The sequence below is a fragment of the Halictus rubicundus genome, chromosome 14 (assembly GCF_050948215.1).
Source record: "Halictus rubicundus isolate RS-2024b chromosome 14, iyHalRubi1_principal, whole genome shotgun sequence".
NCBI lineage: Eukaryota > Metazoa > Arthropoda > Insecta > Hymenoptera > Halictidae > Halictus > Halictus rubicundus.
The window spans coordinates 9,854,656-9,881,643 of NC_135162.1; the positions used below are offsets into that span (position 1 = coordinate 9,854,656).

Below are 26,988 nucleotides of genomic sequence, written 5' to 3' on the forward strand. Positions count from 1 at the left end.
ATTTATTTACCTGCAAGGTGAAATCGATCGTGTTAATTATTCCTACGAGCCTTTTAAATCTGTAGAAAATTTAAGAAAATTCGGTTTACAATAACAACGACAACGATTAGTATTCGAAGACCAACGAAGAATTATGTCACCTATACGACCGACGTGGACTGCAAACTTTAAATGTTCTAACATTTTAAATGTTATTCGTTTTCCACGAAGAGATACATGCAAAACTATCCATTACAATTTTTTTCCATTTTTTCCCCATTTTTTTCCTGTTCTTTTCGTTGTCTCCAATATCAACCGAGTTATAATTTGTACAGTATAAACAAATTCACTTGACAATGTGATATTCCGGTACTGTAAATAATTGTTAATCGAATAGCTTTCCAAATGTCAGCGTGTAAATATGTAAACATATTGGATTCTATGTTAAGTCATTAATTTGTTCTCCAAGAGTAACCTGACATTTCCAATTATAAATAAACTGCGGATAAAATATAAAATATAAAAAGAATTTTGAGACTTTAAAAACATCGGTACATTCTTTTCTGGTTACTAAAATTATTAATGGAAAAATTGTTGGCTTCCATCTCTCGAAATTAACACGAACAATTGTTATTTTACAAAAATGCTCCACAGTCTTATTATTAGACACCGGATTTTATTAAAACAGTAAAAAATACTGTTATATTGTTTTCAACCTAAAAACAATTCTCCGGTTGTTGCAGGTCAGATAAACAATATGTATTTAGCAGAATCATCGGTCATTAGAAAGATTATCGGTCATTAGACAAATTATGGGTTTGCTCGAGCTAATCGTAATTTTTGTAAAATGGAGCAGCCGGGTACTCCGAGCTTTTCATACTGTTTCATACGTTTCGAGGGAAAATAAACGAACGATAACCGGCAGCATTGAAACAGAAACGTTTCCGAGCAATTGCATAACATTTTCGTAACACCTGCGTCATCAGGACATCTGAGTTAATTAATTCAATAATCCAGAGGAGTTTATAGCACCTCGAGCGAGCGGGACACAAGCGAAAATTATTAAAAGTTTATACGTGTACGGTAGGTGGGTTGCTCGTTAAGTAATCAGACGCGCTGGCAGCTGTTGTCATAACTTCACCGAACGTATGTTTCTGACCACCACTTTTCGAAAAAAAATTTCTACAAAATTCGATTCAACGCAAAATTTAACGTTCAATTATTTTTACGAACAATTCGCTCGAAAATCGACTGTCAAAAAACGCGGTATCCTTTAAATAAACAAACAAATTAATATATTAATTTCATGCCTAAAAGATAGAGAATTTTATTTTCTCCTTCAAACAAATAATGTTTACGTAAAGAACATGTTTGAAACGAATCGTCTATTTTCATTTTTATTTTACAGTGAGTGTACAACAAATAAAAAAAAAAAGAAATAAAAAAACCTGCAGACTTATCGCCACTGAAGATGCATTTATCATCTTAAACAATTTTTTCTTTCACACTGAATTCGAATTTTGCGAACCGTGAAATGCAAAATTTTAATGCTTCTGCTATTTTCATTTTTAATTGATTCGCTGAACGAAACAACCGGCCGCGAGACACGCGAAATGCAAATCAGATGTAAATGTAGTTTGACAAAGTTTAATTTTGTATTAGATGTAAAGTTTCCGTTTCGAAGTGCGCGTGCAGGACACTTTAAAATTGCGAATCATGGCGGACATATTCGCGGGAGGAAGATTAATTGCGTAACTGGCCGGCTACAAATGCGGCGAACTGTTTTATCCACGCGCGTGATCACATTTTAATTTCTGAAATGAGAATCGCGGCCGACGTAATGTATTTACGGATCTCACGCCGCCGGGCATTCCGCGAATGAATCGTGCCGAGTGAATATCGCCGTTCATTGCATATTCATCGGCCCGTGATTTCAAATGATTCGATCGTTTTCGAGTTCGCATTAATCCACCGACACCGTGCCTCCTGGCTGAATTCATTCTGCGGTACAGAATGACTGTACAGATTGACTTCGCATCAGTGTTTCAAAGTGGCCACCGATGACTGTGGAAATGACAGAAGAAATGGTCAGAAAAAAATAAAAACAATCTGAATTAAATAGTTACGAAAAAAAAACAAAATGATATCAAAATTTTTGCTACCTCAATTAATTTGGGTAAATTTGCCCCAAACGGTGTTAGCCCAGGGCCCCAAAATTGACGGTACACCGCTGAGTATCGTGCTTTTCAATTTTCAAAAATATAAAACTCGTCATTGGCACTGTAGACAAATTTTCCTATCGCCTACTACAGTGTTTACTTGATATCTGTCGAAGGGTCTAGCCAGGGACATATATCGTGTAGGAGATACTATTCCTTAATCCACGCCGAATGTAGAAAAGCGAATCTCTAGAGGCCTCGGTTCATGGACCCTCACGGGGTATACCCCGCGGGAGTGGGGATAGTTCTAGGACGTTTATCGCCTAGATATTTGCGACATATATCGAGTAAACACCGTATTTATTAGAAAAGGAGTCCGAGTAGCAATCGGCAGAATAAAAGCGAGTCTCCGCGAGCGTAAAAACAGAAAAATGTAATTACGATATTATTTTTCCGAGTCATTGTTATCTGACTGGTCCCGCGCGGGAATTATCTGGGGGACTGGTTTGTATTGCCATAAATACACGATATACGAACGGTGTGCTCGTATAGTTCGACTGTAAAAACATCCAGCTTCGATAACCGTTTCTCCCGTGTTATCAGCACCTCTCCCCGTACACATATATCCGTGATTCGCGGCCGTCGAATAATCGAGATCACGTTAAAATTCATCGTCCGAGCCTAACCGCGCTCTCGCTTTATCTCCGGCGACGTCCGGGAGACGTCCGCGAGACGTTCCTCTAGCGCACAGGATATCGGATGGAGAACAATGTCGGCTGCCCACGCAGGATCCAAGTTTTCTCTGAAGCGGACCGATCGATACCTCGCGCCGGAAGTCATCCTTTAGTTTCGAAACTGACGTCACGCCCGGCGAAATACGGCCGGATGTCTCGTGGGCGTGCGGGAGCTACGAAGGTATTCCGGTTTTTCATTTTCAAAACATTTGCTTTTCCTTTTTGACACGTTGTTCAACTCTTACGACAATTACCGGGTAGCCACTATCAAAATTAGTTTTTGAAACTGGTTTTATATTAACCGTCGATCCTTCTTTTGAATTTTAAAAAATTGTGAGTGCACCTTAAACTGCAATAAATGTTTGTGCAAAATCCCAATGCAAAAGGTTCAATAGTTCTCTCGAAAAAAATTTTCGAAAATTGGTGAATTTGGCACTGGAAGCCAGAACACCCTCTAAAAACGTGCTCTGTAAAAGTATATGTAACTCTTGCAATTTTTATTGTCCCTACTTTTAAAAAATTAAGAATGCACCTCAAATGCCAATAAATATGTATGCAAAATCCCAATGCAAGAGGTTCAACAGTTTTTCCAAAAAAAATTCCCAACAATTGGCAAATTTAGCATTGGAAGCCAGAATACCCCCTAAAAACGTGCTCTATAAAAGTATATGTAACTCTTGCAGTTTTTATTGTTTCCACTTTTTAAAAATCATGAATGCACCCATAATACCAATAAATATGTATGCAAAATCCCAATGCAAGAGGTTCAATAATTCTCCGGAAAAAAATTCCAAAAATTGGCAAATGTAGCACTGAAATCCAGAATGCCCCCTATGAAGGAGTGTTTTCGAAGAAATTGTTTCAAGTGTACACTGTGTTCTCTTATTGTTTACGAGGTCGGTGTTTTTACGGAATTCTTGTTATTAGATTATGGTCGCAGGTCCATCTACGAAGACGATAAACAAACATTATCGTCGATGTACTGTGTAGCCCCAGACTCGTAACCGGAAGGTCACGTTTTTTCCATAACACGCGATGACTATGCCGCGCGTGGACATACGTGAAATAACATGCGAGGCGAGATTGTCTGAAATGGGTGTATTATCTTCACGATACACCCGATAACCTTCTGTCTGAAAATTCAGGTTCTATGGTGTCTGTGGACGATGCTCGATCACTCTCTTATGCCCGATTTTTAATACTATACAAATTTAGTGTTAAACAATAATATAGTCCGTTTCAAAACGAATTGATATTCAATGCCACTAAATGTAAAATATTTTAAATGCTGAAGCATTGAAGCCTACATCAAGTAGAAATAGACAGCCATGAACAGACAAATTGGCCGAGTATACTCGGACGATATGTCCGAGTGAATTATTTCTATCTTTCTCCTGTTAGGTAGAAAGAATAATAATAATATTCTAATAATTAAGAATATACTGCGAAGTTATTCATTATTTTTTTTTTTAATCGTTAACCACAGATTTACATTAATTCCAATTATTTCCTTCATTTAATATATTTAAGATTTCTAATGAAAATGTATGCAAAGAAACAACGTGAATAACGTGTAGCTATAGTCTTATATACTTTTTAAAAAATCTTTGAAAGTCTAACACCATTCGAAGCACAGAATAAATGTGGTATTACACGAAGTAGAATCGTCTGTTCGTGCACAGACACACGTCAGACGACTACTACTCGGCATACTTGACAAACTTTCAAGTTCAATTTTCTCGAAAATAATGTCGGCTAGAGAACGTCAAATATTTTCGAACAAACATTATTTACGTTTCCTCAAATTTACATAATCCATGTAAATGAAGTGGGCCAATTATTTATCATTCTAACACTTGCATTTCTCATGCTTCCTGTTCAATAATTTGTATTACAAATTTTTCTGTTCAACCCTGAACATCTAATCGGAACATTTGAATCTAGTGACATTAGACGATACACAAAATGCTTCAAGTGACAAATAAAATTTCTTCGTTGACTGTATCCTGTTTTTTTATAAGGTAAAAATTTTTCCAAAATAAATTATGCATAATTTTCATAATTTTGTATCTTTTAAAACTCTACGGATAGAAACCACCCAAAAAGACACCATACAGCTACCAAAGTTAACTCACTCTAATTCCGAGCCCACAAATTCATCTGGACAACCCCATTAGAACTCTACAATCCGCCCACAGAAATTCGCCGATTTCCATAACCTAATTTCTAACCCAAAAAGACACCAGAGAGCTACCCAAGCTAACTCACTCTAATTTTGAGCCCACAATTTAATCTGGATACCCCCATTAGAACTCTACAATCCGCCCAAAGAAATTCGCCGATTTCCATAACCCCATTTCTAACCTCAAAATACACCATAGAACTACCCAAGCCAACTCACTCTAATTCCGAGCCCCCAAATTAATCCGAACACCCCCATTAGAACTCTACAATCCGCCCACAGAAATTCGCCGATTTCCCATTTTTAAGGTTACCACTCAAAAAAAAAACACCATAGAACTACCCAAGCCAACTCACTCTAATTCCGAGCCAACAAATTAATCCGGACACCCCCATTAGAACTCTACAATCCGCCCACAGAAATTCGCCGATTTCCACAACCGCATTTTTAAGGTCACCACCCAAAAAAAAAAAAAAACACCATAGAACTATCCAAGCCAACTCACTCTAATTCCGAGCCAACAAATTAATCCGGACACCCCCATTAGAATTCTACAATCCGCCCACAGAAATTCGCCGATTTCCACAACCGCATTTTTAAGGTCACCACCCAAAAAAAAAAACACCATAGAACTACCCAAGCCAACTCACTCTAATTCCGAGCCAACAAATTAATCCGGACACCCCCATTAGAACTCTACAATCCGCCCACAGAAATTCGCCGATTTCCATAACCCCATTTCTAACCTAAAAATACACCATAGAACTACCGAAGCCAAACCGTTCCCATTCCGTTCTAAGAAACGAACACGTTTCGCCCATGCACCAACCCTCGGAAATCAATTCCATGCGCCCGCACGAGACTTCCGCAATCCTCCCGCAGAAGTTCATCGATTTTCCCCGAAGTTCATCTTCGAGGTTACCGACCGAAAAGGTCCAATCGGCATGGACGGGAGCTTGTCCGCCGGAAGTCCGCAGCGAGGCCGGAGATCGATCGACCGTCCCCGTGAACAAAAATCGTTACAACCGGCGCAAGTGGAATTCTTGCGCTTGCTTTGTCCCCTCGTGAAAAGATCGCCCTCTCTCGAGGACGCGTCCGCGTTATCGAGCGAGAGAGCGATCAAAAACCGTGCCTTTATTCCGTTCCCGTCGGTTAATGACACCGGGAGCAGAGTATCGGGCGCACGCTCGGTCTCCGCGAGCTATAGTCGCGCACCATCGGCATCGTGGCGCACGAGGCACGAGCCAGCAGGCCGTTCTCGTGTTACATAAGCCTTACCTGCATCAACGGCAGCGCCTGGTTACGATCGACAGGTCTGATCATCTGGTTCTTCGCTATCTGTTCGTCGTTCGTCGCATCCTCTCCTCCGCTAGGCTCCGCCTTTCTCGCCTGGGCCGGTGATTTTTCAGTCACAACCTTCACTTCCTCCATGGTAGAGAGACCGGTGGGACGAGAACTGATCCGATGTTACACTGAGACGTTTTCTTTTTGTCCCCCGAGGAGGCCTGTCCGATAACGTTCGCACAAAGAATACCGGGTGTACTTAAAGGGCAGTGTCGGCCCCGGACGAGAATTCTCACTTTACGCGTGTCACGTGGTCGTGGTCGGGACACCTTCGGGTCAATCGGGTTGCCGATGAGAAGAAAGACGTCCGGTATCACACGCAACGACGGATGTAAGATCGACGGTCGATTTATCCGCGTGTAGATAGACGGTGGAACGAACGGTGGTCGAGGATCGAGGAAACGGTCGATGGCGATGCCGAAAAGAACAACGAGACGACCGGCGGGATTCGACACTGCGAGATTCTCATGCCGCTCCGAACCCGGCGTGATGTCGCCCCACCCGAGCCGAGTTGAACGCCGCGTAACTAGACTCCCCCCTCCCTCCAACGTCAGAGGCCTGGCCGCACGTCTGCCCGAAATCGCCCGAAAGCTGCCGGTCGTCTACGTCGGAACGACGGAGCAGCGCCACCGGCGACCCGTCGCCGACGGTAACGAGGGAAATGCGGACGCTTACACCGCGTGACGGCGGCGCGCCGCGCATTCACATCCGTACCAATACGCCGCACAGTGGGCAATTTGGACGAAATCGGATTCAAAATCAAAGAACTTTCGATAGACATGAGGTAGAGCGATGAAATTTTTTTTAAATTAAAGCTGACACTTTGTAGAATATGGGAAAAATAGGGGGATTGTGGTACGAACGCTTTTTAACCTTGAGAAAATTCGTTAAACTTGCACAATTTCAAGAAAATTTTAGTTTTTCCAATGCCACGGGCGGAAAACATTTTTTTTTAACATGCTATACATCATTTCCCATAGATTTTTTCACGCTGATTTCAGATCTGGTCTCACAATTTGTCTACGGCCTCGGGATTTTGCAAAAAATAGATTTTTGTGAGAAAAACTAATGAAGCCACTTTTTCGTTGAAATGATTGGATGGTAATAATCTCCCTATTTTTCCCAAGTTCTACAAGGTTTCAGCTTGAATTTTTAAAAAATTTCATCGCTCTACCTCATTTCTATCGAAAGTTCTTTGATTTTGAATCCGGTTTCGTCGAAATTGCCCACTGTGACAAAATCGGATTCAAAATCAAGGAACTTTCGATAGACATGAGGTAGAGCGATGAAATTTTTTTTAAATTAAAGCTGACACTTTGTAGAATATGGGAAAAATAGGGGGATTGTGGTACGAACGCTTTTTAACCTTGAGAAAATTCGTTAAACTTGCACAATTTCAAGAAAATTTTAGTTTTTCCAATGCCACGGGCGGAAAACATTTTTTTTTAACATGCTATACATCATTTCCCATAGATTTTTTCACGCTGATTTCAGATCTGGTCTCACAATTTGTCTACGGCCTCGGGATTTTGCAAAAAATAGATTTTTGTGAGAAAAACTAATGAAGCCATTTTTTCGTTGAAATGATTGGATGGTAATAATCTCCCTATTTCTCCCAAGTTCTACAAGGTTTCAGCTTGAATTTTTAAAAAATTTCATCGCTCTACCTCATTTCTATCGAAAGTTCTTTGATTTTGAATCCGATTTCGTCGAAATTGCCCACTGTGACAAAATCGGATTCAAAATCAAGGAACTTTCGATAGAAATGTGGTAGAGCGATGAAATTTTTTTTAAATTAAAGCTGACACTTTGTAGAATATGGGAAAAATAGGGGGATTGTGGTACGAACGCTTTTTAACCTTGAGAAAATTCGTTAAACTTGCACAATTTCAAGAAAATTTTAGTTTTTCCAATGCCACGGGCGGAAAACATTTTTTTTTAACATGCCATACATCATTTCCCATAGATTTTTTCACGCTGATTTCAGATCTGGTCTCACAATTTGTCTACGGCCTCGGGATTTTGCAAAAAATAGATTTTTGTGAGAAAAACTAATGAAGCCATTTTTTCGTTGAAATGATTGGATGGTAATAATCTCCCTATTTTTCCCAAGTTCTACAAGGTTTCTCAGCTTGAATTTTTAAAAAATTTCATCGCTCTACCTCATTTCTATCGAAAGTTCTTTGATTTTGAATCCGATTTCGTCGAAATTGCCCACTGTGCACCGCACAAATGCCAAATGGCCAAAAAGCGGCAAAAAATCTGTAAAAACGAAACTATCCAACGAATCTGTTTGAAAATTTGTGGAGAGATTGCCACAGGTACAACGCTTGTTTGGCGAAGAACATTTTTGTAAAAAGTTGTTAGCATCAAGTGATACGGGCTAATCGAAAATCTCTGTTTTCTGCCCATTTGTTATTTATGGAAGCATACAACAAATCCTTTAATAGATTTTGGTCTGGAATTAATCGTTTTGCCAAGGTGTAATATTGATCTAACTTTGTGCAAAAAATCGTGAGACCCTTCGAGACCCTTTCGCCACAATTTAAGTTTAAATATCAACTTTCAGAATTTCCAAGAGTGGATCGTGCGGAAGTTACGATTATTTGATGTTCCAGGTGAAATTTTTTAGTATTAATATTCCCAATTCTTTGCAACAACTCGGCAGTCCGGCTTGCAAAATTATGAAATACAAGCGTGCGTGAATAAATGCATGCGGTAATGATAAAATCAAACGTTACTATCCATAAGTAACGTTTCTGTCTGTAACGGACAATCCTGGATTTAATTAGACGAATTTAGTTTCTTATTTAATTCTGTAATTATCGCGATGTTAAGAGGAAACGAGAGAACGCTTCCGGACTTGCCAACAGATAATCTACTTCACAAAAAATTGCACACAGTATGCCCAATGGTTTCCAGCACGTTGTGCGCATTTTCTTCTTTTTAATTAACCGAAGTACGAACAATGCTGCGAAGAACAAACAGCTCTTCATATCGGACTGAGACAATTGTAACTTCGTTTCCCCCCCCCCCCCCCATTTTATCTTCGTTTGGTCTCGAAGCAGCGCAATTCCATTTCCGCGTTTCGCGGAGTCGTAAATTCCGCTCGCTCAAACGAGTTTTTGAAATTGATAAATAGACTGCGGCTCGTTATTCAAAATGTACATCGTTGAACTGGAAAAAATTCACTCGGACCCATTTTCGAAACGGCAATGTGCTTACCAATTTTAGAAAATTTGGTCTACTTTAAAGGACGTAGAGAGGCCATTTTGACTGATGTATTGATAAGCGACGTATTAAAAATTACGACAAATTCGAGTTTGGTAAAAATCCGTGCGGGCCAATTTTAGAAAAGATATTCCATTTTGAAGATCGCTTCTAGAAAAATTGCTCTAGTTTAAAGGACGTAGAGAGGCTATTTTGACTGACGTATTAAAAATTAGGACCAATGCAAATTTGGTAAAAATCCGTGCGGGCCAATTTTATGAAAGATATTCCATTTTGAAGGGTAAAAATTAGAGCGAATTCGAATTTTGCAAAAATCTAAACAGATTGATTCTAGAGAAATTGCTCTACTTTAAAAGACGTAGAGAGGCTATTTTGAGTAGCGTATTGATAAGCGACGTATTAAAAATTAGGACAAATTGAAATTTTGCAAAAATATGTCCAGAACGCTTCTAGAAAAATTGCTCTACTTTAAAAGACGTAGAGAGGCTATTTTGACTAGCGTATTGATAAGCGACGTATTAAAAATTAGGACAAATTGAAATTTTGCAAAAATATGTCCAGAACGCTTCTAGAAAAATTGCTCTACTTTAAAAGACGTAGAGAGGCGATTTTGACTAGCGTATTGATAATCGACGTATTAAAAATCGGGATAAATGCAAATTGGGTAAAAATCCATGCGGGCCAATTTTAGAAAAGTTATTCCATTTTGAGGGGTACGCGGAGACTACTTTTGTCGAATTTAAGTGTGTACTATTTCGGTTGTATGAATTGCAAGGGTTAGAGGGAATTGAAATTTTTGCAAAAATCTGTCCACTTTTATTTTGCATTTTGAAAATTGGGGCAAATTCGAATTTTGCAAGCCCTCCGACGGGAGATGATTAGGCGCATCAGGCTGGAGCGATCGAAAATCTTCGAGTTCGCGAGGACTGCAAGCGCGTCGGTGCCATATGTTAGCGTGCACAGAACCGTTGCTCTATTCCCGCAAAAATCGACTAATAAAAAGGCAACTCGTCGACCTTCGATATAGTCTACGCCTTCGCGGCAATTGGCTCTTAGTATCTTCCTCTCTGTTCCTTTCCGCGCTGTTCTCTCCCTCTCCCTCGCTCGTCCTTTCTCTCTTTCTCCCACTCTCTCTCTCTCTCTCTCTCTCCCCCTCTCTCTATCTATCTCACTCCTCCGCAGTGAACCCGTTCGTCTCACTTCTTCTCACCCCCTCCGGTTTCAGCTTGCCCGTGCGGTTCGACAGTGTGCACCGTTGCCAACTTTCACGTATCATAATACACAGTGAAAGAATGTGGTTTCCCTTTCAAATTACAAAATACGGTGTGAGCTCACTGCGGCACCGCACACTTCCTTCGATTATTTCGTCCTGCCCCTTCTGCCTCCGTTTTCCCAGACCCTTAACCCTTTCAAGGTCCGGAGAACCTCCGAAAATGTCTGGATAATTTTTGAAATAAATAACACGGTCCAGATACCTACGGGTCCGATCCAAAAAAAAATTACACTGAAATAATTTATAAGCACCGTTGCGCTGACTTCAACTCCGCAAAGCTATTAAGAGAAATAACAAGTGTCCCTGTACCGTGCAATTTATGCACAGAATATTTATGTTGCATAAAAATCAGCCGTCCAATTTCTAGGCACTTGAATAAGTTTCTGACGTCCAGAATATGCAAAAAGACATGACAATGTAATTTTTCAGCATGACAATGCTAGACCACGCATCGCCAAACCCAGTCGGGGAAACGGGGCTTTCGCAGTTACGGTAGAGACCTTCGCGACAATTACGGAGAGGACACTGTATTATCAAAGTGAGAAGATAGGTTATGGCTAGACTGCGGATCTTTATGCGAATAATAGTTAATGGATCTGTTAATAGACTGTACAATAATTGTGCTGTGCCAAATGGAAGGTTAAAAAGAAAATTTTTAAAATACAAAATTGTAGACTAACCGCCGGTAGATAATTAATTTTACCGGGAATATTTCTATCGGGGACTAGGAAATTCCTCGCGGCAGAAACGAAACAAAAATGTTATTAATTGATATGCTTTCTTGCACTGTAGAAATTTGCACATACTATAGCACTGAAACAGGCCTCTCCCAGTTACGGTAGAGACCTTCGCGACAGTTACGGAGAGGACACTGTATTATCAAAGATGAAAGATAGGTTATGGCTAGACTTTATGCGAATAATAGTTAATAAATCTGTTCATAGACTGTACAATAATTGTGCTGTGCCAAATGGAAGGTTAAAAAGAAAATTTTTAAAATACAAAATTGTAGACTAACCGCCGGTAGATAATTAATTTTACCGGGAATATTTCTATCGGGGACTAGGAAATTCCTCGCGACAGGAATGAAACAAAAATGTTATTAATTTCGAAATTTGCACATACTATAGCATCGTGGGCTAGTGGTAGCTAACGAAGGGAAGTACTTGGAGTAAAATATTCTCTATTTTTCTATTATTTTCTATATGGAGGGCTTTCGTTTGCTAAGAAGAACGTCGGAAAGTTGTTCGCGTGGCTAATAGTTTGTTCGGCACTGCGCGGATCGTTCGTGATCGTTAACCTTTCCGCGAGCGACGATGCTTATCGTGTCGGCGCGACATTCTTCGTTCACGTCATTATTCATCGTTGTTGTCGGTCATTTCCGCATCGATTACAAGGTCCCGGTCGACGGGGGATCACCGGTTGCCGGTTAAATTGGCCGACAGGACAGGCTTCCGAGTAAAATCGCCGATTCCATCGGACGAATCTCTCCTCTCTTGTTCCCCGAGGATAGGCGGGGACAACCGACCCGCCGAGCAACACCTGAGCCAGGAGCCTTGATTGAGATATTACGTTGCCACGCATGACCCGTGGTCTATCTCGATTTTACTGCTAAAGACAGACTTGACCCAGATAATAAGAACCGAACCGAACATTCTAATTGCGAGTATCGGGACTCGTCGGTCGCCGCTAACTTGTTGCGGCCCGCTCCGACGAGACAATGTGTATCATCTTTCGCGCGATTAGTTTGAGCAGGAAAGTATTTGCGCGGTAAACCGGGCCAGGGACGCGGATTCTGCGTCCGCAACGCGAACAATAAAAACCTGATCCTGAGGACTATCCAAATCCTAAACACAGAAGTTTAATTTTTAGAATAATTTTCACAGTGAAATTTTTTTTTTTTTTTTTGTTAACAACAAAGTTATCAAAAACTGCAAATTTATGGAACATTTATTTTCGTAGAGTGACTAAACGATCGCTTTTATGATTTTTTTTTTTCTTTTTCTTTTAAACGCCACACAAATAGTATAATTTCAATTTAGAACAAATTGTACCAAGTACAAATATGAAATAAAATTGAAATCTGTAATTGAAGAACAGCAATGTACAGGGTGTCCCATTTGAAGTGAACCACTCGACACCACTGAAGTGACTAGTATGTATGTTAATGGTTTGCTTTTCTTTTAGGTGGAAGGGTAGAGGTCGCACGAAGGTCACCACCAATAAAATTGAAATCTGAAATTGAACTGTGGATTTTTCTGCAAAATTTTCTTCGTCAATCGCGGGACGGAGAACAGCAATGTACAGGGTGTCCCGTTTGAAGTGAATCACTCGACTTCTTTTAGGTGGAAGGGTAGAGGTGACACGAAGGTCACCACCAATATTTTTAATGGAACCATTCGTTATTTCTCGTAAAAAAATGATTAACTTACTCGTGTCAACTAACCATTAGTTCAGGTGACATATAAAGTGAAGAGTGACAATTTGAGGAGAAATAAATTCCCCGGACAAATAACGCGCAGATAAAAATAATCTCTGAATCAGTCCAGAACGAGCAGCGGAGTGTTGGTACACAAAGAATGAAAGAAATCGATGGTGCAGACGGCGGCGTGTTCATCTCGCGTGGGCGCTGTCCAGCTAGGCAACAGGTTTCCGACGTGTTTCACTGTACCGCAGCTCGGGAGAACATCCCCGGTTTCAGTTTCAGTAGTTCAGGACGTTTCTGACAGCGGCGAAGCACCGCCATTTATCAGGCAGGTAGAACGGCTCGAAGACGTGGGGGAAGGGGCTGTCCCAACCTGTCACCCTTTGTACAGGTGCCTCCAGATTCAAAAAACAGGCCTCCTATTTAAAAACATAATAATTTAGCGTTAGAAAATCTCTCGTCAAGTGTCTCCAATTGCTACTTCCCTAGGGGCTCAGGAATTCGGCAACATTGAGAAGCTCAAGGAGTCGTTCATTGATAAAACTGTATTGTCTTTAATTATTTCTTTGTGAAACTTTTACCATCATATTCGTGACGTTTCTGTGATTAAAACGAGCCCAAACACAATGCAATTCGTGCAATTTGATCAAACTATACTAATTCAGTGACAATATTTTTTCACGTTTGGATAGTCCTTTACGAAACTGTTACCATGATACTCGTGACATTTTTCTGGTGAAAACGAGCCGAAACACGATGCACTTTGGATCACATGTACCCGTTTGATCCACGATTTAGTGCAACCTCGATTATCCGAACCGATGATATCAAAATTCCCCATTGTTTACACTTTGAGGACGACTTTCGTCATATTGGCGTCCTTAGTATAAACTTTAACGTTGCAGACAAGTAATCTAAGACTTTGATATAGGATTTAAATTTTTAGAGAAAATATTTAAAATATTTAAATAAAAGATTAAATGCAAACAGTTGTCTAGCTGTAGTGTTAGATTGGGTCTTTACAGATTTGCACTGACTCGCTTTAGATTGAACTGTTTGTATTTAATATTGATCGATTTAGCCATCGTCCGTTCGGATAATAGAGGGCGTGCAAGAATCGTGGATTGAACAGTTAAATAATGTCCAAAAAGCGTCGTGTTTGGACTCATTGTAATCAGAAAAGTGCCACGAATATGCTAGTACAACTTTCATGAAAAAATTCATTAGTAACAAAAATCTGCAACTAGTTTGATAAAAATTGTTTTCAACTGTGTCCAAGTTTCTGAACGATAGAGTACGCATTTTGGTAATTGTGAAAAGAAAGGGCAGGGAATTAATTTGTACAGTTCGTGTAGGATCGAAGAATTTGTAGCTTAATCCGGGATTCAAAATTTTGCAAGGGACGCGTTTGCACATCTGAAGAAATCGAAGCGTATCGAACCGTCACGAAGTGCACACGTGTGACGTAACAGAAACACGTATAATGATATCCTGCCACATTCCAACGATGCATTCTAATGCATTTTAGGCAGCGAACTGGTTCGCGCTTAATACCTGTAAATAATTTCGTAACTGCACCAGTTAAAATTTCGTTCAACTATTAAACATACCAACGTATAGACAGTCCGGATAAATTATTATATTGACGCGCGCTTTAACTACTACTTGTTCCGCGTTATTGAACATGCCAACATTTACAATATTGTTATTTCATTACTGCTACGGAATCGATATAATTATGTAAACAATATGTAACGTTCAATTTATACAAGGTCTTAAACAAATTTTATGTAAATCCGCTTTGCAAATAACAGCACAATTTTAACACTTTATCTACGGACCACGCCATCTGGCATCGAATCGAACACTGTGCGCTGATACGGATGACGCCATCTGGCGTCAAATTGAATACTACTTTCTACAAAAAATCTCTGAAAAGTTGCTATGTATTTTTTACGGTTTATATTCCATACGTTGTTATCTCCGTTGAGAAAATAAAAAAAAGATATTTACCTGAATGGTCGACGCTATTTCCGCTCCGAATCCGTTCGTTAGCGGTGCTTCGTGTGCGATCACAACTCGTCCCGTTTTCTTCGCTGACTGCAACATTATGCGTTACATTAAACCGTTTGCATAATGAGATTCCTCTCGAGACTTTTACGGACCATTATATATTGCGCAACAACTGAAAGGGTAAACGGGGAAAAGTATCGGGGGAAAAAATATATCATTCTTGAAATCCGTGTAATCGGTGCAACAATTTATGGAATCGAAAGTAAAAGAACTATTTGGTAATGTGAATAATAAAAACGAACGGTTGGGAAACTAGGATTAAGTGCATTTCTCGATTACAGGCTGAATGATGTCTAGAAGAGATGCCGATCTGCATTTCCAGGTTACATCATCTAAAATGTTAGTTTAATTAGTAACATTAGTAAAATAGTTACTAAAATTTACTAATTTAATAGTTCACTAATTCACTAGTTTACTGGGTTACTAATTTACTAGTTTACTAGGCTGTAAATTTACTAATTTAATAGTTCACTAATTCACTAGTTTACTAGGTTACTAATTTACTAGTTTACTAGGCTATAAATTTACTAATTTACTAGTTTACTAGGCTATAAATTTCCTAATTTACTAATTTACTAGTTTAGTAGTTTACTAATTTACTAGTTTACTAGGCTACTAATTTACTAGTTTACTAGGCTACTAATTTACTAGTTTTCTAGTTTACTAGTTCACTAATTTACTAGTTTCCTAGGCTATAAATTTCCTAATTTACTAATTTACTAGTTTAGTAGTTTACTAATTTACTAGTTTACTAGGCTACTAATTTACTACTTTTCTAGTCTACTAGTTTACTAATTTACTAGTTTTCTAGTTTACTAGTTTACTAATTTACTAGTTTACTAGTTTACTAATTTACTAATTTACCAATTTACTAATTTACTAGTTTACTAGTTTGCTAATTTACTAGTTTACTAACTTACTAGTTTACTAGTTTCCTAATTTACTAATTTACTAGTTTACTAGGCTACTAATTTACTAGTTTACTAGGCTACTAATTTACTAGTTTACTAGGCTACTAATTTACTAGTTTACTAGGCTACTAATTTACTAGTTTACTAGGCTACTAATTTACTAGTTTACTAGGCTACTAATTTACTAGTTTTCTAGTTTACTAGTTTACTAATTTACTAGTTTACTAGTTTACTAATTTACTAATTTACCAATTTACTAATTTACAAGTTTACTAGGCCACAAATTTACTAATTTACTAATTTACTAGTTTACTAATTTACTAGTTTACTAGGCTACTAATTCACTAGTTTACTAATTTACTAGTTTACTAATTTACTACTTTACTAATAAAAATTTGCTAATCTAAATTTCTAGACAAAATGGCAGGTTCTAAATTGTTTAATTGTGTAATGTACAACTATTGAGATTGCAAAGAAGCATTTACAGAAAATTTATTCAAAACATTCGTTCCTTGGGATATGTATTTACGGTGAAAACCGCTAAAAATCTGACTAAATAAATTCTTGTTATTTTTATAAAATAATCGAAAATTGCCGGTTTTTGTGTCCGGTGAACCTAATCTTAATGCAAACCCACTGTTTAGTAATTGTTGCTATTTCGTTGAGCACTGTCGGTAGCAAACGTCTGATGGGATTCAGGTGTCCGTAATTTCGAATTGGACAAGAACCGGCGCGGTGTCTACACACGTAGGCGCATTGAATACCCTAACACGTGTCAAGGGGAGGTAATTCCATGTGCGAACGAAGGCACGGGCTCACGGTTCAATTCGTGAATGATTTATGCGCCGTCCCATACGAGCCGGCGTAACAATAATTTATAAGCGACTTGACGCTAAGCGATGCATTAATACAACAGGCCGGACGAATCGTTTTGTTGGCGAGCGTCGATTTCATGGGCGGTGATCGACGTTAGAAACAAGCCGATCGGTGCTCCGTAATTAAGACACGTAGGCGAGCCTAAGCGCGTGTTGTAAATCATTAGGAACGGGTAACTCGATAGTGCTCTCGCGACTTCTATACGCCGGCGCGCAAGTTACCGTGACATTTCCAATTTCAGGTGACCTTACTACAGCGATCGGTACGGTCCTCAATTTATACATTCGGCCGGCAAACTTAACGCCGTTTCAACGCGTTAATGAACACTTAAAACACGCATTTTGTAATAAATCCCAGCACAAAGTCTAACTTCGACAAAATTTCTCACTTGTGTTCTAATCACTGTGACGGGGCGCTTCATTATCGTTTTGTGTATTATAGAATCTGAGGGAATTCATTTTCTATTGCAGTGGACTCTGAGTGACCTTGAGCGACCTTCATAGCAGGCCATTGTATTCGTCTAGCAAAACTCGATCAGAATGTAAATAAAAGGCCGTACCGTTCCATTTAAAAATACAGAGTTGACCTTCATATCTCCTTGACGCCTCCACTTATACACATACAATAGTCACTTGAGATTATGAGCCAAGCGAATTTGGTCCGGTGCATGGACTTTTATCTCCAAAGATAAAGGTTTTAAATGCCCAATCCTGTACAATATAGTTACCCTACAAAAAAATTCTTAGAAATCATTTGTTTTTACTGTTGTTGCACGGGAAGCCCCCCCCCCCCCTAACCTTCAGTTACCCGCACACCACTTTCTACATAACTTTCTACATGGAACTTTACACAACTCCAACATAGATAAATTTTTACCAAATGAAATAACTGCTTTAATGTAAAATAAATGTTTGAGATTGTAAGTAATTACCGTATGCGAGTAATTAAACGTTGATAATGTTGCGAGGCAATAAATGTGCTCTAACGAAATTTGACAGACGTGCATAGTTGAATTTTGTCAAACTTTACGAACCGGACAAATAAAGAACGAACGATTACGTTGTTGACGGGAAATAATTGTTGACCGGTTTCGGAATGGTGGGGGGGGGGGGAGGGGCGCGTCGTCGTGCTCGGTGAATCCGTGAACGTATCGAAATTACGCGAAACGGGTTTCCAATTACGGCCGCCACCTCTCGCGCCTGTTCACGGCTCGGTTGTGTGCACGCGCGAGAATAATGTGCATACCGTACAATCGGCATATCATTAAGCGACTAAAGATCGATTAGCATAAATCGACGCGATATTTAGTGTCCGCCGCTGTATCCCCGGGTATCGTAATTCGGACGAGTGAATGCCGGTTTCGTTTGCGTTTTCGTTGCGCGCGCCGACACAGAACGGAAAGGGCCTTTAACATGTAGGACACCAGATCTTCGCGGACGAGGGAAACGCGTGCTCACAACGCATCATAAAGATTCGCGGTTCATTTGTTACACACACAGTGAACCACAGTAATATTCAGACACTTTTGAAAGGACAATAACTTCCTCAATATTGGACGAATTGGATTTTTCTTTTAAGTTAAAAAAAAATTTTTTGGAAAAATTGCTATTGGTCAGAGTTACAGATATATGTCACAAATATCTAGCCGATAAAAGTCCCAGGTACCATGTCCCAGGACCATGAACCGAGGCCTCTAAAGAATAGTATCTCCTGGCCGATATATGTCACCGGCTAGACCCGTGTTGTGGACATATATCGAGGAAACACTGTACACGGTGACCGGTATTGTACGTCTCTATAACACGTTAAAACGTCGTCGATAGGTGAGAGACATTCACTGCAAGGAAGTTGCTCGTGAGAACAACAATTCGCTGGTGTCGCAACGATGAAGTAATTTCGCGGCCTGAGGTCGACCAGTTGTTACAGGACAATAAAGCGGCGTATCAATTACGGCAAAAAATAGGAGAGAAGAACAAAAAACGAAATATGTTTATACGCATGTAACAACTGTGTTCCGTCGGTGCCATTCCGAAAGGTGCCGTTTCATACCGCGCGCAACGGAATAATACAATCGCGTGAAAGGACATCAACGTTTTACGACTTTTTTACAATAATATCTGTACGACGTCGAACAATCGGCTAGTGTCCGAATAACGCTTTTTTACGGCCGGTGCATAGGAACGATGCACAATATTATACGGGCGTAAATCACGGTGACGAAATAATGGCTCGCGGAAATGCATTCCCGCAAAAACGGTGCGCGTATAATCATAGTGCAATCTTTCTTTTTTTACGAATTTATAATAATCGGTGCCGGCTTCTTTCCACGGTGGTTTCCAAATCGAATGGCGTCGGAATCAACAGGTACGTTTCGGTTCACCGAGAGATTGCCAAATAGGAGCGGTGAGGTGAGATGAAAGGGACATTTCTGTTTCGGATAGCGAAACAGTCGAGCGAACATTTCAAGCCTAATTTGTGGCATTAGAAAGAGCAATTATCTGGTAATCATTTTTTCCCCGATTGTTTTTACTTTTTAGAAAAAGTCCATTTGCTCCGTTTCGTAAATATCGAAATGGACGTACAGTGTGTTCCACAAACTCTGTCGAAGTATCTTCGTTAATTCAAACCAGTGCCGGACACGGTTGGGGCCCCTCAAACGCTTGACTCCCCCACCAGTCTTCGTTGACCCACCGTACGTACCTCCGTAGCAATACGCCTCAGGCGAAGCGCGTCCTTTCTCCATGGTAACGACGCTTACAGGAAGGGGGCAGTGGGCGTTATGGCGGGGACGATCGAGGCAAACGCGCCCGCCACTGTTTTGAACAGTACGCGAGAATTTTTTAAATAAAAATTACCGGATTCGAAGCAATCAATAATATAGTAATATCAGTTTTGTGACAAGTGGACGCAGAAAATAGATACGAAGATCCCTTTTCTGAATGGTGTCACCCTCAATTTCAATAGAACGGCAAATTCCGAATAAAAAAAAGTGCAAAAATCCTATTAATCTTTTTTTCATTTCGATCACACTCCGTAATTGGAAATGAAACGAAAATTCCGCTTGATTAAGAAATTTCTTCGATCCCCGCGTACGTGCGAGAGGGTCTCCATATAATTCCAAAAAAAAAAAAAAAAAATAATAATGTGAAAACCGGTCATTCGACAGATGGCATCGTTAATCAAAATTCCGTGGTGCCCCGGCTCAATTAAATGAAACAGTTCTTCCTCAATAAACCGTGCACGCTCGAAGTGAAATGCCACGGGTGCTCGTGCCTCTCACCGTCTTTGTTACGCGAAGGACATACGGGCCCACGTAATACATACGCTCGCGAACGTAACACACGCGGTTTAAAACGTAATGCCATGCAAACGATCCGGTTGCATTAACGCACGAAGAAAACAGAGCAAATTATAATGACGAAATTACCTTGCAAACGAGTTCCGCGTCCCAAGGTAGGATAGAAACGAGGTCTATCACCTCGCAGGACACGTCGAGCTTCTCCTGGACGAGATCGGCCACCTCCAACAGCACATGCACCTGAGTGCCCCAGCCCACGAGTGTCACCGCATCACCTACGTGCAGAATCGCACACGTGTACACCACACGCACACCGGTTATCGCGGCCGATCGTTTCACCTTACGCGTTCGCGTTCGAGGTGTATTGCTACGACGACTGTGTGCGCGCCGCTCCGCGCCGCGCCAGTTATTCCCCGGTTGAGTATCCTGTTTCAGGACTACGTCGCGTGCAACCCGATTGGACAATGAAAGGACGATTGCGACCGATAAATATTATATTCTAGAATGACGGCTCGTTATTCCCGTGGCACACGCGGCCTGCGACTACAGTGATTCCAAAAAGTATCGGCACATCGAATTTACGATTTCACGGAAAATCGGGGAACCAAATTCTACAGAAATAAATCCGCTCTAAATCTGGCTCTGATTTTTTTTTTCTGAAAGCATTTAATAAAGCAAACGTCCGAAAATCGATTGGAAAGAAAAAAAGCTAAAAATTTCGTGAATACCCAAAAATAAATCAGTCAATCCCTGGGGGTTTCTTAACTCGTTTCTTCGCATTGGTCGAAGTATAAAAATGACCAACCAGCCTCGATTAAAGCGACTTTTGAAATTCCTGTATGGCTAAGTAAGTATGCAAACTTTTGGTATGCAAGAAGTTAAGAAAATGCCAATGGCGCGTTTATAAAAATTCGACACGTTAAAAATTAGTCAAATAGCCCCGGTCTCTCCCACTTTCGAAAGCAACTATCGACGCAGACTCTCACGTAGAAATCCAGCTTCACGGGAGACATTGCACGGTGCATATTTACGAAAATCTGCATAAGCGACAGCCGAGCATTAGCGTCAAATCGTGAGAATATTTGTCGCGTTACGCGACATAACGAGCGAATGATTCCAGGCGCTCGTCTATCTTTCTGGACGCCCACCTTCTCTCACAATCTCAGCTTTGCCGATCTCTATCTTATAATGAGCTGTCGGCACCTCGTCGATCGCCGTGCGGTATAATATTTTCGGCTCGAACATGATGCAGGGATCCGGTTCCTCTATGCAGCTCAACAAGAGACCCTTGGCCTGGCTCGCACCTCGGGGAATAACGATCTGGAAAAAGAACCTTCGGTTAGATATCACTGTACAGTATTCGCTCCGTAACTGTCTAAACCATCTCTACCGTAACTGTCGAAATTTCAACCCCAACTCTTCTAATTTTTCGATTTTTTCTTATGCAACTTTCAACATCTCGTTTTTCTCATTAAAATGACTCCAAACACGATGTAATTACGATCATAATTATTTGTGGAACGAGCAAAGTTAAAAATTCGTGGACCTCTACCGTAAATGTCAAGTCCGAAACTGTTTTGCGTTTGATCTACTCGTTTTTGTCATAAACGCAGTCCACTTATTACCTTGAATACGTGATACAGTGTTTTCTCGATATATGTCAACAACACGGGTCTTGCCAGCGACATATATCGTCGAGGAGATTCTTTGATCCACGCTGAACGTCGTACCCGACGTATTATTTAGGCTGACGAATAAATCTAGGTGTCGGTTAGGCTGCATCTTTGTTTACGCGGCAGATGTGTTCTATTGAAGAGGACCGTGCGATCTTTCAGCTTCAGGAAATGTCGGCGCGATGTTGCGCGACGTAGTTCGCGTAATCGGGATGTATAGTAGCTGTGCAGCGGTGCTTTGTGTGTTCGCGAGGAAAACTTTCTTCATGCATACGCAAAGTACATGTGTCGTACAATATTCATGGAATCTCTTCAAGAAAGTTGAGAGCCGACGACGACTATAGGCAACGCGCAACCTAGCGCCGCAAAGTGTATCCATGGACATAGAAATTCGTTCGCCATTGCTCGCAGAGTTTCTTTTTTCTTACCTCTCGCCATAACTTCGCGCAGTTCACTCTATTAACTCTTTAATCCTCGGACAATATTCTCGGGTCACCCATCAGCAACTCGAGCGCATTTCTTTATTCATTATTTAGGGAAATGATCGTCCTATTTAGGTGCAGTTGGGCAGGGAAGTTTATTGATACAAATATTTAGTAACAGAAATTTTAGTGTCTCTTTGAAAGGGACATTTAACTTGCTATTTACTAGACTGCGAATCTTTATGCAAAATAAGAATTGCAGCAAACTAAATGCATTCCACTCTACAAAATAATCTCCGCCACTTTCTATGGATCTCCATTTCACAATTTATTAATGAATCTCAAATATGTCCACAATAATTGCAAGGACCCTCGGATACATGTGTTTTAGACATTTTCATTCGAAAACGTGATAGTGCACCCATCTAGCGGCAAATACAGTAAGTATAACGCACCCATGTATAGTGACTGTCGGTAATTTTGGCTAACAGTTTGAGCATTTCGCCGCTACGTCGAGTGGCGCTATTTGGAGATTTTACGGAGAAAATGATTCGTGCCGCCGAATACACAGTGCCTTATGAACGATTTGGCAAGAATCACATCTCAAGAATATACATTCGCATCCTGCACCATGAAGCCATCGATAATTCATTTAATCATCGATGAAAAGATACTTTGTACATCATGGAACATTCAATGGTGTTTTATGCGTACATACTGTTCGAAAAAGTCAATTTATTATGTTAGAAAATAAGAAATATTAATTGTTCGTTCTAGTGCAAATGATTCTTACCGAGTCCTTCATAAGGCGCTGTGCAAACTGCGGCACGAATCATCTGCTCCGTAAAATCTCAAAATAGCGCCACTCGACGTAGTGGCGAAACGCTGAAACTGGTCGACAAAATTACCGGCAGTCGGTAATAGTAGTTTTCAAAGGAATACCGACCGTCGGTAATTTTGTCTACTAGTTTGAGCATTTGGCCACTACGTCGAGTGGCGCTATTTGGAGGTTTTACGGAGCAGAAGATTCGTGCCGCAATTTACACGGTGCCTTATGAGAGGATCGGCAAGAATCATTTGCATTAGAACAAACGATTAATATTTTTCATTTTCTAACATAATAAACTAAGGTTCTCCAACTGTATGGACCCATTTAAGCCCAAGGAACATTCCATTCAATTATAAATTATGAAAACTGATTACGGTATCCAGGGCGTGACAGTTAAATAGGGATTTTTAGAAGCACGAAAGAAATATAAAAGCGTTATTTGTGATAGCATAATTATTACGTACCTTTAAACCTGGGGCATGTGCAAAATATGCTTCCGGACTTTGCGAGTGATAGAGTCCGCCATGACCAACGGCACCGCAAGGTGCACGAAGCGTTAATTTGCCACAGTCGAACTCACCGCCGCTACGGTATCTCACTTTGGCAGCCTCATTCACTAACTAACAACAAAGCAACAAGAATTAATGAATAAAACTAGCACATAAATCGGAAATGTCTAAACACTTTCCTGTTTCGAGCAAATTTTGATCAATCTTTGTAATCGTACTTTGCGAGAAAAATGCGGTCATTCTGGTGTCAAGACCATGTTTCGAGCAGAGTTTGGTCCGTATTTGCTATGAACTTGCCACCAAAACTTGTCGACACCTTTATTTTACTTATTTCCCACATCTCGCAGTAAATTCTGCGCAGTTTATGGAACATGTCGAATTGTCGAATAAGTACCTGATCGAAAGCGGGATATATGTAATCAGCGAATTGAATTTCTGCAATCGCAGTCACGCCGATGGTAGCTAAACCGATGCCAAATCCAGCGATGCCTTGTTCGCAAAGAGGCGTATTGAAAACGCGTTCTTTGCCAAATTCCTTCTGAAGATCCATCGTGCATCGAAAAACGCCACCGAAAGCCACGTCTTCTCCAAATATTACTAATCACGAACACAAATAATTAAGATTCTGATAATTACTTATAGACACGGTGACCCGCATAATTATTCACCCGGTTTAAATCAGAATAACGATTTCAGTTTTTCAGCGAAGCTAGAAGAATTATTTATTTATTAATGCTTCAGCTGGTTCATTTATCATAAAAATTGTGAAGGACTGTAATCTTTGTTGTAAATGTAATAATTTCTGCGTTAGCATGTTTCAGAGCGAAAAAGTGTTACCACCGTCCTCAGTCAATCTTAAATAACATTAACGCAGGAATGAATTATTCATTTGGAGTAATGTATTACATTTAATCATGACCGTGACCATTGTAGTCTTATACTAACAATAAATTATACTTCCATTTCCATTTAAAATTCGTTTGGTTTTTTCCAGTTTGTTCCTCTTGTTTGTAACATTTTTATCGTTTATTCGGGTTTTCTTGTGTAGTTCTCGTATTGTATGCTAGTACAGTGATCTGTCTGAACGAATCACAATTGAGTGACATAATAGTTGTGGGCATAAATGCAATTACTATTACTATCTAACGAGTTTCGAACGATAAGATAAAGCAAGTTCAACGCGTTCAACGCGTTCTCATAACATTGGATCAGAACACAAGCAATATTTATTACAAATTTCACGTTTCTCTGCTGAAAGAAAAAAAGAAATGGAAAATTAATGTTACCTGCGGTGGGATCTTTCGTCAACGCCAGTCGAAGTCCATGATTAATGGCTTGGTACATATTCATCTTTTCAGTTTGCCCTAAAACGAAAGTGATTCATCAATTTTCCCACCTCGACATGCTACATTTACAATTTCAGAAATGATCAATAATCAAACACACACGACTCGTTATGGTCACAACTTTATTCGTAACCAATAATTAATTATAAGTCCGATTTATAAATAATTTTTTTCTGTCTGTAAAATGTATTTCTAATAATTCTGTTGTTTTAAAAACATTTGTAAAAATAATAAAGTACAAGCTATCACCTCCGAGACATATTTCTAATATTCCGTAAGTATTTATAAGCATAAAATAATGTAGCTGTTTAAACGGGACTAAATTTAGACACAATTGCGTTTACGCTTAGATACGCGTACAAATAACAAATTAATATTATTTGTGACAGTGTTTGCGATGACGTAAAAATAATCTCCTTTTATCTTGTATTTTCTCAAAGTGTTTTCGTCATTGGCTACATCGCACCGAACATTGTAACTCGATAGTGTTTCGCAATTGTGAAACTACGGATTTGACAAAATTGATTGGGTAAAATTTCAGATTAAAAGAAAAATTCAAGAACATTTAAGAGTATTGAAATTATTGAGAAAAGAAATGCTCGTGCGCACAATGCAAACAATTTTTATTTGATCTGTTCTATTCTACTTGACCTTGTCTATCTGTTATCTTTGTGTGTACGCGACAACACACTACTGTGAGAAAATTTCAATATTTGCTCACCGCCATCGAACGCATTTTTGTCCGCGTGATAAGTGAAATGTATGCACCGTACATTCTTCCGTCGCACATGTCCGTTCCACAATTTGAAAACCAAAGAGCCACGGGTGTTCACTAACCGCGTGGACAGTTCACTGAGCATCATCGTGCATAAATGCCGCTCGTAAGACCGCAACGATAATGCGTAAGACATTATCTTCCGTCGGTTATTTACATACAATATGATATTTCCGAGCTCGGCTCACGAATTTCGTAACCGGCTCGAGATAACGCACGTACACCACTGGAAACGCTGCTTTTCGATTAGTATCTGCCGTTCTTATTGTAGGAGTTTGTGTGTCGAACGATAAGAAACATTTGTTCGTTTGGCTACTAAACGCTAGAACTGCCGATAATAATTAATGCGATCGATCTAATAACATGCTTCGTAATAACGGCAAGAATGCACTTTATTCAGACGTCGTACAATTTTTATTGTGATATGCGTGCTTCGATAATGAAATTAATTCGAGTTTTACTTCACGACTACGACGTACTACAAAGAGCGCGGGCTCTCGGGTGCGGCCCAGTGTCGCCAAGTGCTACCAAAAGTGCTACCAAGTGCTCTCCTTCTTTTCCCCTTCCACTATCCTATTATATCCCCCACTAAGACCGTAGACTGGTGACGTGGCGTCTAGAATCACCGTCGCGCACGCGCAACGTGTTACATGTTACTCTAGTCATCAGAGAGGGGGTACATTGTATTCCCCTCGATTTTCTCCACCTGGAGACACTGGTGCGGCCGCGTGCTTTCTAAACCCCTTGACTCAGATTGAAGAACTGGAGCCAATACCGTGAGTTCTCGATATATGTCAACAAACACGGGCCATGCCAGCGTCGTGTATCGTCCAAGAGACATCTCGAGGCCTCTCGAGCTTCGCGGCCCCTCACGGGCTATACCCCGCGGTAGTGGGGATACTTCCGCGACATTTATCGTCCAGTTCTTGGCGACATATATAGAGAAATC

At 40.1% G+C, this 26,988-nt stretch overlaps 2 protein-coding genes across 3 annotated transcripts in view; both read right to left on the reverse strand.

Moving 5' to 3' along the window:
• Window positions 1-6,566, reverse strand: part of LOC143360960 (terminal nucleotidyltransferase 5C) — a 138,772-nt gene extending 132,206 nt beyond the window's left edge. Inside the window, exon 1 of the mRNA XM_076800181.1 lies at window positions 6,333-6,566. Within this exon, the coding sequence (XP_076656296.1) occupies window positions 6,333-6,485 (153 nt within the window). The 5' untranslated portion in view covers window positions 6,486-6,566. The remainder of the gene's footprint in view (window positions 1-6,332) is intronic.
• Window positions 6,567-12,894: 6,328 nt separating this feature from the next.
• Window positions 12,895-26,593, reverse strand: Bckdhb (Branched chain keto acid dehydrogenase E1 subunit beta). Of its 2 annotated transcripts, XM_076799932.1 has the most exons (8): window positions 25,986-26,591; window positions 25,205-25,282; window positions 24,313-24,515; window positions 23,874-24,029; window positions 21,634-21,805; window positions 20,615-20,760; window positions 15,341-15,427; window positions 12,895-13,746 (listed from the first exon to the last, which is right to left on the reverse strand). In XM_076799932.1, the coding sequence occupies exons 1-8, from the start codon at window positions 26,173-26,175 to the stop codon at window positions 13,606-13,608; spliced, it is 1,173 nt and encodes a 390-aa protein (XP_076656047.1). In that variant the 5' UTR covers window positions 26,176-26,591; the 3' UTR covers window positions 12,895-13,605. The 2 variants fall into 2 exon arrangements, with proteins under 2 accessions (XP_076656047.1, XP_076656048.1); XM_076799933.1 differs by lacking the exon at window positions 20,615-20,760 and having other exon boundaries at window positions 25,986-26,593.
• Window positions 26,594-26,988: the final 395 nt, after the last annotated feature.